This window comes from Stomoxys calcitrans, chromosome 3, assembly GCF_963082655.1.
Source record: "Stomoxys calcitrans chromosome 3, idStoCalc2.1, whole genome shotgun sequence".
Taxonomy (NCBI): Eukaryota; Metazoa; Arthropoda; class Insecta; order Diptera; family Muscidae; genus Stomoxys; species Stomoxys calcitrans.
Genome location: NC_081554.1, coordinates 5,937,158 through 5,950,228, shown reverse-complemented (window position 1 = coordinate 5,950,228; position 13,071 = coordinate 5,937,158). Strand labels below are relative to the sequence as shown.

Below are 13,071 nucleotides of genomic sequence, written 5' to 3'. Positions count from 1 at the left end.
TTTTGGGGCTGGGGCGGCCCCCAGTACCTGGACCCAACTTTAATTATGAAATTCGTACTCTACTCTTGAATACCTTTCATTTGAATCCCATATTGTCCCGATCGGTGCACTTTTAGTTTTGGTAGTACTTTTCCCGATATCAAAAAATTATATAACCTATGTATGTGTCCTTCCAGACCAACCTACACAATCTGTGAAAATTTCAAGGAAATCGGTTCAGCCGTTTTTGAGTCTATACGGAACAAACAAACAAACACAAATTGAATTTTATATATAAGATATTGATGGTTGTTTTTACTTAAAGACTCGGCTGTAAAACGGAGACGATAGGGGACATTGAGAAGAACTTGGTTCGAACACCACTTATTAATATTAGAGAAATAATTTTCAGCGTTAGTTATCCCCTCCTAATGCTGGTGACATTCTGTAGGTACTATGCTATGTAAAAACTTCTCCCCAACAAGATGTCTCTCTGCGGCACGCCGTTCGGACTCGGCCCCTTGTCATTGAGCTTAAACTAGAATCGGATAACACTCTTTGATATGTGAGAAGTTTGTCCCTATTCTTTAATAGAATGTTCATATGTAAAATTGCATTTGATATATACAACCTCCCATTATATCTATATTTTTTTGAATTTTTGACGACCAACACAAGAAGTCTGCCCGCATCTCAATTCCCGTCCACGATTGAATATTGGCAAGCCAGGTTGTTTTTGTTTATAGGATTAGTTATGTATGTGTATATCCATGGTGGTGAACATCCAAATTCAAGCCATTGAGTCATTGAGCTTTAAGCGCTTTCACATGGTTATTTTAAAAGTCCCATTAAAGTTTCAACTGTTTTCTCTTGTCATTCGTATTCTTCTAAAGAATCAGTTTTATTGTATCAGATAATTTTTATCTGAAACAAGGGCCTAATTGTATCAAAAGGTTTGCGTAGAAAAATATGGATTTTCTAAAGACAACTTAGAAAGAATTTTTACATTCACTTATATGACTGCCAAATAAACAAGTCAATAAGAATAAAAAATAGTTTTTGTTATTGATCTACTTTAAAGAACATAATAATCCATATATTCACAATGGAACAATTTTTGTGTCAAGGATAGGTTTGAATTTTTCAATCATTATGCTTATGGTTGCCAAATATGATTTTAGCACAAATATGCTGCGACATGGTTTTTAGCGACAATAATTTTTTTATTTGCACAATTTACTACAGAATTTTGATTAGTCAAACACACGTTTGACCATTCGATGAATTCAAAATTTAGTCTAGGCGATAAGAAAAAAAAGAGAAGAACAATAATGAATTATTTGTTGATCCCAATTTCACAAAACAAGAAAAAGTCTCAAACGGGGTCTACGTTTTAGGTATTATCATTAGGACAACCAACAAACAACGTCATCAACATAATCAGTGAAATTTCAAAAATTTCTTTTGCTTACTTTTTCATCATGCAGTGAACTCATGGCGAGATGAAGCATTCATCAGAATTGATTTAAGCAAACAATCATGAGTCCAGAGAGTGAAATTAGAAATTCTGCAGAAATCCTTATGGGCGATAAGCATGTTTGGCCTTCCTCAATAATTTAAAAAAAAATCGACAACAAATTTAACAAACTGCAAAAATTTATAAAAACAATATTCAGGTGATGGAAAATTTTCTTTTCCTTCATCTTACACCGGTGGTGTAGCATGAAAATCTCAACCATAAATTAGAATTTAAGATCATTTGATTTGTTTTTTGTTTTGCATAATATATGATGAGTTTGCATGGTTGTTGTTTTAATTATTGTTTACACAAAAATAGACAACAATGAAAAAAAAAGTGATTTCCATAACAGAAACGGCGAATGAAAGAAGGATGACCCATAGTAGAAATGGCCATTATCGAAAAGTCCGTATTTAATACGTTGTTCATCAAAAAATATTTTGTTTAAAAAAATCCCATCTGGAATTTGTCTCAAGGAATTCTTTTAATTTTGTTTTGAAAAAAAATTTCATTGAAATTTTGTTTAAGAAGAATGTACAGACCGACTTTTTACTACTTAAGCTAAATTTTAACATTAGAAATAGAAAAAAAATATGTCATTATGTCTGTGAAACTACACAATTAATTCATTAATTTGAGTATGTATTAAAATTTCCACTTTCAATGTTTTGGTTTATTATATAGGACGAACATATACATGGGAGCTATATCCAAATCTGAGCCGATTTCTTCGAAATCGAAACCAGTAATGTCGAAAGTCATAAGATAATTCATCCTGATAAATTTCGGGAGAATCGGTTAACAAATGACCATTGTATTGCATTATTTCTGCAAATCGGACGAACACGATTTTTTTCAATTTTAATAGGAGTCGTCTCTAGACCGGAAACATGTCTGTACCATACTTGAAGACGATCGGATGAAAGTTGCGACCTGTAGTTTGTACACAAATTAACATGGACAGACGGACATGATTCAATCGAATCAAAAAATGATTCTGAGTCAATCGGTATACTTATCAATGGGTCTATCTCTCTTCCTTCTCGATGTTACAAACAAATGCACTAAGATATAATACCCTGTACCACAGAAGTGGTGTAAGGTATAAAAATATATTTATGGCTAAAGGAATAAACCAAAGAGGATCTAGCGACCTAGCAGCAACATAAGCAATATAAAATTTGGCTTTTCGACTATTCGATTTAAAAATTGATTATTCGACTTTTTAATCATTGAAGGTCGATTTCGAATTTTCAACTTTTTTACACAAAAAGTTGACTTTGGGATCCCTAATCTAAACTTACAAATAATGTCCAACAATATAATATAACTCAAAGACATGACAAATTTAATCGTTGCATCAGCAGTTCAGCAAAACAAAGCGCAGCAGCACGTACAGACAACATTATGCGAAATTAGGTATACTCCTGCCAAAACCAAACCGAATAAGGCGCCAGGATAAGATTGAATTTCCTATGAATTCTTTTCAAATGCTGCTAATGAATTCTTGACAGAGCTTGCAAAAATTTTCAACAACATCTACACGAGGATCTTGCGGAATTTCATGGCTAAAATATTCATAGGTTTGCTAAATAACAGACTGGGACAGTAGGCAGGATTTGGAAAACTATTATACAGCGGACGATATATATAATTTAGCATCGATTGCCAATGTCAAACTGGCGGAAAAGAAGAAGGTTAACGTTTTTTTTTTGTAGATTTTCGAGCGGCATTTGACAAAATTTCTCGAAACTTGCTTGATGATATACGAATCTTGATATTGATGATTGGCGGATAAAAACTTAAGTATATTACGTGGATATTTAAAGCACAGATGGATTTGATATACCTCAATGCTAATCAGAGAGGTTGAAATTAGCTTGACAACGATTTGTGCATACTATGCAATTTTAGGGAGAGAGCGAATATCTACCATTTTCTTGCGTATCTCCCATGCTAGGAGGGCAGCGCATGTTTTTATATCACAGACTGTCCCTGACAAAATATGAATAAATTATCATCTTAGATGGAAGAGAGATAACCGATTGGAAGAGAGATAACCGTATATCTTTGTTTAAATGAATTAACTCTAAAAAAATGCTTATACATTACTTTTATTATACATTCCCCACCATAGGATGGGGTTATCATATGATCATCGCATATTAGTAACCTGTTTAAATTGAATTGAAACGGTTTTTTGGTTTTTTTGAAATGGTTCACATAACTTTCAAAATAAAAACTCAACATTTCCACGCCTCTGTATTTTATAGTCCATATCTTTTGTTAAGCAATAAAGGAAATTAATTTCAAATAAATGTGCATGCCTCAATGCAAATACATATGTAGCGACATGTGTTTGGTACAAGAGTTTTGGCAAAAAAATAATTAGCAAACAATTATTAGTAGTTTATTCTACAAATGTTCTGTTCAATTGTAAATAAAATATTGGCCAAGAAACATACAACATCCACAAAACAAGAATCAAAATTAAACACAAACACATCCAGCTGCGGCAGTGCCTTTTCGTGGCTTCTGCTCATACGTGTGTGAGAAAATATCAAAGAAGATCTAAACTGAAACCGTATCAACAACAACCGCATTTAGAGAAAAATTAAAAATAAATTCAAAAATTCATATCATGCAGTTGGTCGATAAACCCGAAATATATTCAACGTATTTTAGCCAACGCAATGACAACAAATGGTAATGAACTGAATTGTGGTGATCTTTTGTATCCAAGCATACCTGGTTTATGTGATATGTGATGTTTTCCTCCCTTCCCGCATATGACTTTCGAGCTGACAATCGGTGTGAAGTGTATATTTTTAATCAAAATGATAAATCGGCAGAACGTGGCGCTTTTTTTTTATTTCTATTCAAATATTATTATTATTGGCATTATGCAGTTCGACTGCTGCCATGGGCCACAATTAAAAATAACATAATGACTAATTGTTAAGTGTGCGGAAATGAATGTCTCCTCTCTAAAGATTTCAAATTATATTAAACGCGGTGATGATCGGCTGCTTCCCCTTTAAACTTAAGATCGATTTCTCAGAAGCTATTATGAAATATGGGAAATTGCAATATTTGTGTGTTTGTGCAAATAAAAAATAGATAATATATGGTGTATTTTTGCAGAAAATTTATAAAACGAAATGATACTGTGAAGAGAGGCATCCAATTTTCAGTATAAGTTTACTAAAAATTCAGGTATAGGATTTATAATGATTGATGGTGATGAAATAACATTTTATGCAACGTAGATTTGGATACAAATATGACATCTATGGATGGATATTCGAAGTAAATTCTTATATTGGTAATTGATACCTAATAGAATATTGCATTTTCATAAGAAACATAGAGAAGAAGAATCGACCCTAAAAATAACATATTTCAGAGTATGCTCTATTAGTGATTGGAAAATAATAGATGTACAAATGCGGGATAAATCTGGAAAGTGAATTGTATTCGTTTTTGGAACTCCCACAAATGTAAGAAGTTTCCCAAAGAGCAATAGAAGAGAAAAAGCAACTGAAACAGTTTCAAGTGCTCAAGTTTATTATAGTTGGTATGATTATTGGTAGTGGTATATGTACACACAGAAAACGGATTAGCTGCCTCAACCAATTTTTTTGCCAGCCGAATGCTGATGGTTCCACATACTACGAAGGTTCATAAACAGTTCGGTAGCGACAACCAATGTTGAAATTGAGGCTATTACCCTATATTTGTTGTTGGTGCTAAAAGTAGTACTGTATGGAAAAATTAAAAGAGCAGACTTTTGACATTTTTTATTTATGTTTCTTTATCTGAAGAATCCCAATATGTAAATATGCAAGAAGATGAAAGCTTTTCTACAATAACCAAATAAACATACAAATAGGAACCGCAAATTGCATGATGAAATAGCTAACTCTTTGTTTTTGCTCCGTTACAAGTTTTCAGATAATAAGAAGTTGATACAACAACTAGAGGAAAAACAAATTTATTTTTTATGCAAATGATTGGCACAACCAATAGATTGATTACGATTATCTTCATCTAATCCTTTCAATAGTATCGTAATCTAGTTAACTACTGAACTAAGAAAATGACTGATATTTGGTGCTTACGATTAAAAATTATTTACAATTATCATCAAATTATACCTATAATCGAATTCCAACCAATGATTTCTCTGGGTATAGAGGTCGGAGATGGCTGCACAGGTAAAGGCCCTTGTTTAAGATATCAATTCAGCTAAAACTACAAATGGAATGTAAAGCAAAATGATTGACCTTTACCCAAAATGAGTGGAGGCTTTAAGTTCATGATATTTGGTAATTGAATAAATGGTTTGCATGATTTGGAAAACTGAAATTCTAATTTTTAATTCAGTTATTTATGGAACTAATTTTCTTAAAATAAAGATTTAATTTTTTTGAAAACGCTTCGACAATAGATTTTTGAAAAATCAGCATATACAAAACAAATACAAAAAGTTTATTCACTACCTAATGATTAATGTTAATCGATTCAGGTTTGGGTATCGAGAGATCTGTCTACGAGTATATGGTAGCTGTATTTATATATGTATGTATGATTCAATTTGCATCACATTCGGAATTGACCTGCCTAACGTAAAAAAAATATTTGCTCTATATTTTCTATATTATACTTGTTTAGGAGTTGGTCTTATTGGATAGCTGTCACTTTATGCTCACTACACTCACAGAAATAAGTTTGTGGAAAATAGCAAACACTGTATGCTGAATATTGGTATTTAAGTTTGCTACTATTATAGCAGTAGTTCTGCAATTTCAGGGCAGCAAGCTGACTGCTGAAAAGTCTGTTGTTTGCTGATAATGACTGCTCCCTAATTATATAATGTAAATGTGTGTCTCAGTGAATGTTTATAATCACCACTGAGTGTATACTTTCCATAACCCCTTTTCTTTAAATTTAGATACAAAAGGCCAGTCATGTACACATTAGTAGAGCAATAACAAACAAGTAAAAAGGCATTAAGTTCGGCCGGGCCCAACTTTGGATACCTACCACCACGGGTATATATGTATACGCCCTTTCGGCACAATCTGGTGAAAATTGGATAACTTATGCATTCGAATTCGGCACGGCAATTTAATGGTCTATTAAATATAAGTCACTCTTGAATTTTTGTATTTCAAATTTCAACAAATTCGGATAATAAATAAAGCTTTTATGAGGTTCAGACCCTTAATCGGCAGATCGGTCTATATGGCAGCTATATCTAAATATAGTCCGACCTCAACCATATCTAGGTCCTATGCTGGGAGGCTCAAAACTCAAAAACTCACTGTTTCAAATTTCAGCGAAATCGGGTAATAATTAAAGCTTTTATGGGCTTCAGACCCTTAATCGGCAGATCGGTACATATGGCAGCTATATCTAAATATAGTCCGATCGGAACTAAATTTGGGTCAGATGTCGGGAAGTTTTAAGCTACTCACTGTTTAAAATTTCGGCGAAATCGGATAAAAAAAGCATTTATGGACGTTAGACCCTTTATCGGCAGATCGGTCTATATAGCAGCTACATCCAAATATGGTCCGGTTTGGCCCTTTTAAGAACATAACCAGCGTGCATCAAAAAGACGTATCTGTGCCAAATTTGTGCTCAATATCTCAACTTTTGAAGGCTGTAGGGTGATTACAACAGGCGGACGGACGGACAGACACACGGATATCGTTAAATCGTCTTAGAATTTTACGACCATTCGAAATATATATACTTTGTAGGGTCGGTAATTGATATTCGATGTGTTGCAAACGGAATAACTATATGAATATACCCTCTATCCTACAGTGGGGGTATAAAAATGCGAGCGAGCTCAGCCACATTTGGAAATGTATATCAATGGATGGAACAGGTAGTTTCTTTACAGTCGTATTCCACAAATAAATATCATTTCGTCCAACAAAATTTCAAAAAAAAAAAAAAATATAAAAAAATGCCTAAAGTAATTAAATCACGTAACAGACAAACATAAAAATGAGCATAACAATGTTTTTCAGGAGATTTTTGTACTTAAAACAGCAAATTTTTTTCTGACAATTTTGCTTATACAGCAGCCCTACGTTTGTTGAAACAGCAGTAATGTTCGATTTTCCATTTTTAGCAGACAAAAACTGCTGTTTTAGCAAACATTTTTGCTGTTTTGGATAACAAATTTCGTTGAGAGTAGGTTTGCCATTTCGTAATGATAGTCTTCCTCATAATGAATAGGTAAGAGTGGCAGTCCTTTACAGACTCATTTAGAGAGTTTTAAGCTCATTGTGATACCACAGTAGCGACAGACCAAGGCCTCTGATGGAATTTGAATCCACTATCCCCGCACTGGCAATCCCAGGACGCTACCAACTCGACTACCGGCGGGCTTTTGAAAAGACTTAGTGCTGAGGAAATTTGGGCCTCTTGGCTGTAATTTATTCTTGTTAGCCGCCGGCAACTTGCCCGAATTCATTTTTGAAAGTTATTAAAAAAACCTTATATATATATAATGAAACTTAATTTTTACCCATATAAACGAGTTTTATTTATTCTTGGAGCCCACATGTCTAGAAAAACACCCGCTACGTATATAAGTAAACAAACCCTTTGGAAAAAATTGTAAATTGTAGACATATTTCATACCTTCATCCAGCGTGCACCACAATCGCTGTTTGGCAGTTCTTATATTACCTCTTTTATTTGTCTCTACAATTTGCAACAATTCTGATAACAAAGAAATATTCAAAAAAAGAATATAAAATTTTGTTGACGTATTTTGCGGGTCATGCTCAAATCCGGACGTACGTACTTTGAGCAGACAATAACCGTCTTTGCCTTCACAACAGTAACATTTTTGCATTTAAAACTTGTATTTATAAAAATAATTAGGGGAGCATATGTTATGCTCGTATTCCAAAATCACAAGCAAACTTTACACCGTTTCCCAAAAACACTGTGAGAGTTAAAAAAATGTTTTTTTTTTTGTATTATTAGAAATTTATGTGTTCGTGACATATTCAAAAAGTATAATTCAATAAAGGGTTTTGATCAAGGGATCTCGTAAGCTACTCAGAAGGCATATATTTTATATCCTCGTACTTCAAGGAGATTCCGGAGATAATAATGGGTATTTTGACCTGCATAACCATTATAACATTTGAGGCCTTAAGAGGCATATTATTTACTTCGATTTGGGTAAAACTAGTTTAGATGCCGAATCTCCTTATGGTTAATGTTTAAAATTTTTTTAATCTGTTTTTTTTCTGGTATTCGATTCGTCGAATCTTCTTCCATGTACCGATTTTATGATTAGACTTTTAGCTCTCAATTTTTTAAAGTAAGGTGTATTGAGCAACACTGTTCCATATATATATAGGTTAGGTTAGGTTGAAAAGAGGGTGCATATATTAATCTGCCTCATTCCACTATAGACTTACACCTAAGCCATTAATCGGCTTGTTGCGCGCTCTAAAAACTAACACGTAAGAGCGTGTTAAGTTCGGCTGGGCCGAATATTGTTTACCCTCCACCATGGATTGCATTTGTCGAGTTCTATGCGCGGTATCTCTTTTTAGGCAAACAAAGAATATTGAATAAGAACTTTTATGCATTTGGAGCCATATCAAGTTATAATCCGATTCGGACCATAAATGAATGCTGAACATTCTAGAAGTCATTGTGTAATATTTCAGTTCATTCGGATAAGAATTGCGCCTTGTAGGGGCTCAAGAAGCAAAATCGGGAGATAGGTTTATATGGGAGCTGTATCAAGCTATTGATAGATTTAGACCATATTAGACACGTATGTTGAAGGTGATGAGAGAAGCCGTTGTACAAAATTTCTCCCAAATCGGATGAGAATTGCGCCCTCTAGAGGCTCAAGAAGTCAAGACCCCAGATCGGTTTATACGACAGCTATATTAGGTTATGTACCGATTTGCGCCGTAGCACAGATATTGGAAGTCATAACAAAACACCTCATGCGAAATTTCAGTCAAATCGGTTAAGAATTGCGCGCTCTATTGGCTCAAGAAGTCAAGATCCAAGATCGGTTTATATGACAGCTATACCAGATTATGAACCGATTTGAATTATACTTGAACACACAGTTGTTGCAAGTGATACCAAAACACTACGTGCAAAATTTCAGTCAAATCGGACCAGAATTGTGCCCTCTAGAGGCTCAAGAAGTCAAGACCCAAGATCGGTTTATATGGCAGCTATATCAAAACATGGATCGATTTGATCCATTTGCAATCCCAATCGACCTACACTAATAAAAAGTATTTGTGCTAAATTCCAAGCGCATAGCTTTACTCCTTCGAAAGTTATCGTGCTTTCGACAGATAGACGGACGAACGGACGGACATAGGGCGGATATGGCTAGATCGACTTAAGATGACATGACGATCAAGAATATATATACTTTATGGGATCTTAGTCTAACAAACAGAATGACAAAATTAGTATTACTCTATCCTATGGTGGAGGCCATAAAAATTAATCTCGAAAAAGAAAGTCTATATTAGGAATTCCATGCTACTTACAAAATTCTTAATAGTTTTCCATACCACGCGCCTAAGTTCATTCATGTCTGGTATTGTGGCCGACCTAAGTGCCGGTATCTGTTAAACGCGAAAGCCGGGCAATGACAAAGGAAATGCTCCAACGTCTCATCATCTTTCCCGCATTCCCTACGCATACTATCAATAGCCGCACCGATTTTACATAAGTGAGCTCGTAGTCCTATATGTCCCGTTATGATACCAATAGCTATACTGACCTCCTTCTTGCTCTCTTTTAGTAATAGCCTAGCCTCGTCTCACGACCTGAATCCCCCCATAGGATTTTCGTCGTCCTACCGACCGTTTCACTGTTCCACAATGTTGCAAGCACATTCGTCGCCCACTCCACTAAGTCGGACTGTGTCGACCCGAAAGGCTTTGGATTAACCAAGTTTATTGACAGCATTCCTCTGGCCTTCACCGCCAAATCGTCTGCCCTTTCATTTGCCCTTACTCCATTATGGCCCGGCACCCAAACGATGTGGATTTTGCCATCCTCAGAGAAGGCGTTAATCTCCTTCTTACACTGCAAGACTGTTCGTGACCTTACCTTACTCCGCAAATATATATACATACAAAAAACTTCAGCCATCCAAAGTTCTAGTCAACATTTGATTAAGAAATATGGAAAGCTCTTCTTATTAAGTTTGTTCACGTACTCAAAAATGTGTGCAAATTTACACAAATTGTTACTGGAAGTCGTTCGCGTACTTTATTTACCAATAGAAGAGGGCGGAAAAGTACATGAGAGCGAGCAAAATTTTGAGAGTTTGATCATTGAGAGCTGCCTGGGGAAAACCCTCCAGTAGAAATTTGGAGCATCGAACACATGTTTTATGAAAAAGAAAACTGTTTAATTTAAATAAATAGCAAAAAAGAGTAATGTCTGTGCTTATTCTTCTGCAAATTTTTACTGGCAAAGTTTTAGTGGGAAAGTACGCGAACAGCCCTATTATAGAAGTTATCGCTACACACTAATGCTGATGACACTTATAAGCAATTTCTTAATGAAATATTCGTGGGAAAAACGAGGACGTATGCATACGTATATGGGAATATCGATTTGTTGATTCTTAGGGTAAACAATGTTTGTTGTGCGAATCAACAACATGTTTATTAAACATCAATGCTACTAGTCACGGCATAAGTGAGTGATCTCATAATAATTTTATGTTTGTTTTTTGTAAATAAACAACATTAAAATATCACCCATCATCACTCACCCACCCCCACAAACTTAGAATTAATGCTAACAACGCCAACAGATTTGTTATGATTTTTGAAGGATTTCCTATATATGTATATATATAACACTATTGTTTGTAAACAACAAACATATATATGTAAGTTTTTAGCTATTTTCTATTAAAATAAATGTTTTTCATAATAAACCTACAGTGTTATTTAGAATAAAATCAATCCAACAATACATCACCATAGGATATTGGATATACACACTAACTTTGTCATTCCGTTTGTGTATATAAGGGTGGGCCAATTTGTATGGACCAAAACACACTAAATCCGCTATCACACTATGTGTCTTGCCTTATGACATGTCACCTCATGTATGTACAAATTGTTAAATGATGAATCGTATGGATTCATCATTTTTGCTATCACACCTGTATATCACACTTTCTTATAACATAACCTCAAAATTGAAACAAATTGTTATATTTGTGAGAAATCTGATTAAATCATAAAGATGTGAAAACAACTTAAATCGGGGTTGCTTTCATTCGACTGACAATAAAAACAGCTGATTTCTTTAAGTTGTTTCAGAAGAAATAGAGTACACTCCAATCGAAAAAAATATATAACTTTCATTTAAATCATACTATTGCCGTGTTATATTTTAGTCCTAGTGCAAGTCAGATGTTCTGGATAATATATCAGTGCAACGTTCTCCTGGATTTTTATCGATTACATTCATTAATAGATAATAACAACTCTTTAATCGCTTTTTGCATTATATATTGGGTTGCCCAAAAAGTAATTGCGGATTTTTCATATAGTTGGCGTTGACAAATTTTTACACAACTTGTGACTTTGTAATTGCATTCTTTCTTCTGTCAGTTATCAGCTGTTACTTTTAGCTTGCTTTAGAAAAAAGTGTAAAAAAAGTATATTTGATTAAAGTTCATTCTAAGTTTTATCAAAAATGTTTTTACTTTCTTTTAAAAAATCCGCAATTACTTTTTAGGCAACCCAATAGTTCTAACAAGTGTAAAACATGACATGCCATTAGACAAACACATATAGTGTGATAGCAGCTTAAGCAGATGTCAAAATCATAATCTGCTATTAATGCTAAAGAATTTTGCCCAAGAAGCTAAGGCGTTTAGCGTCACAGGTGGACATGCTAGCCTCTGCGCCACGGCGGCCTTCAAAGTCCACACGCCCAGACGAAATGGCTTAATGTTGTTGTGTTGGAAAAAATTTTAAATCAAAACATAAGTATGCACAATGTACTAAAATGTGCTTAATGCACTATTTCTCCCACTGATATAAGCGGAACGGATACATAGACTCTGAACTGAGTAGATGTCTCATCCAAATCTTTGCAAAGCTGCCAGTTGCAACAAATAAAAGTAAACGAGACAATTTGAGCAACAGTATAATTGTGAATGGACAAAGAAGGTGTTATGAATAGATAAAAAAAATTATTTAGACCCAATTAAACCAATTTTGTAAATTTTTTGCTTTTGTGCTTTTGCTTAAATTTTTTGACCATGACATAATTACAAGGTAGTGTACTGTAAACAGCTGAGTACAATTTTTTTGCGAAGTAAACTATCTGTCAACGAGTTTTGGTTGTGTGTGTGTATTATAGTTAAAAACTATAACACACAAAAACTATATATTAACTGTAATACACACACACGTAACCAAAACTCGTTGACAGATGTACACTTCGCGAGAAAAAATTGTACTCAGCTGTTTACGGTACACTACCTGGTTCACATTTTGTTTATTTTTCCAAAT

The 13,071-nt window shown here is 34.2% G+C and overlaps 2 protein-coding genes across 2 annotated transcripts in view; one reads left to right on the top strand and one right to left on the bottom strand.

Annotated features, from left to right (window-relative positions):
* The window catches only part of LOC106080824 (uncharacterized), a 31,609-nt gene that overhangs the window by 17,855 nt on the left and 683 nt on the right, over positions 1-13,071 (bottom strand). The gene's annotated exons all lie outside the window — the stretch shown is intronic.
* Positions 4,131-13,071, top strand: part of LOC106080826 (ras-related and estrogen-regulated growth inhibitor) — a 43,048-nt gene continuing 34,107 nt past the window's right edge. Inside the window, exon 1 of the mRNA XM_013242408.2 lies at positions 4,131-4,204. Coding sequence (XP_013097862.2) covers positions 4,140-4,204 — 65 coding nt within the window. The 5' untranslated portion in view covers positions 4,131-4,139. The remainder of the gene's footprint in view (positions 4,205-13,071) is intronic.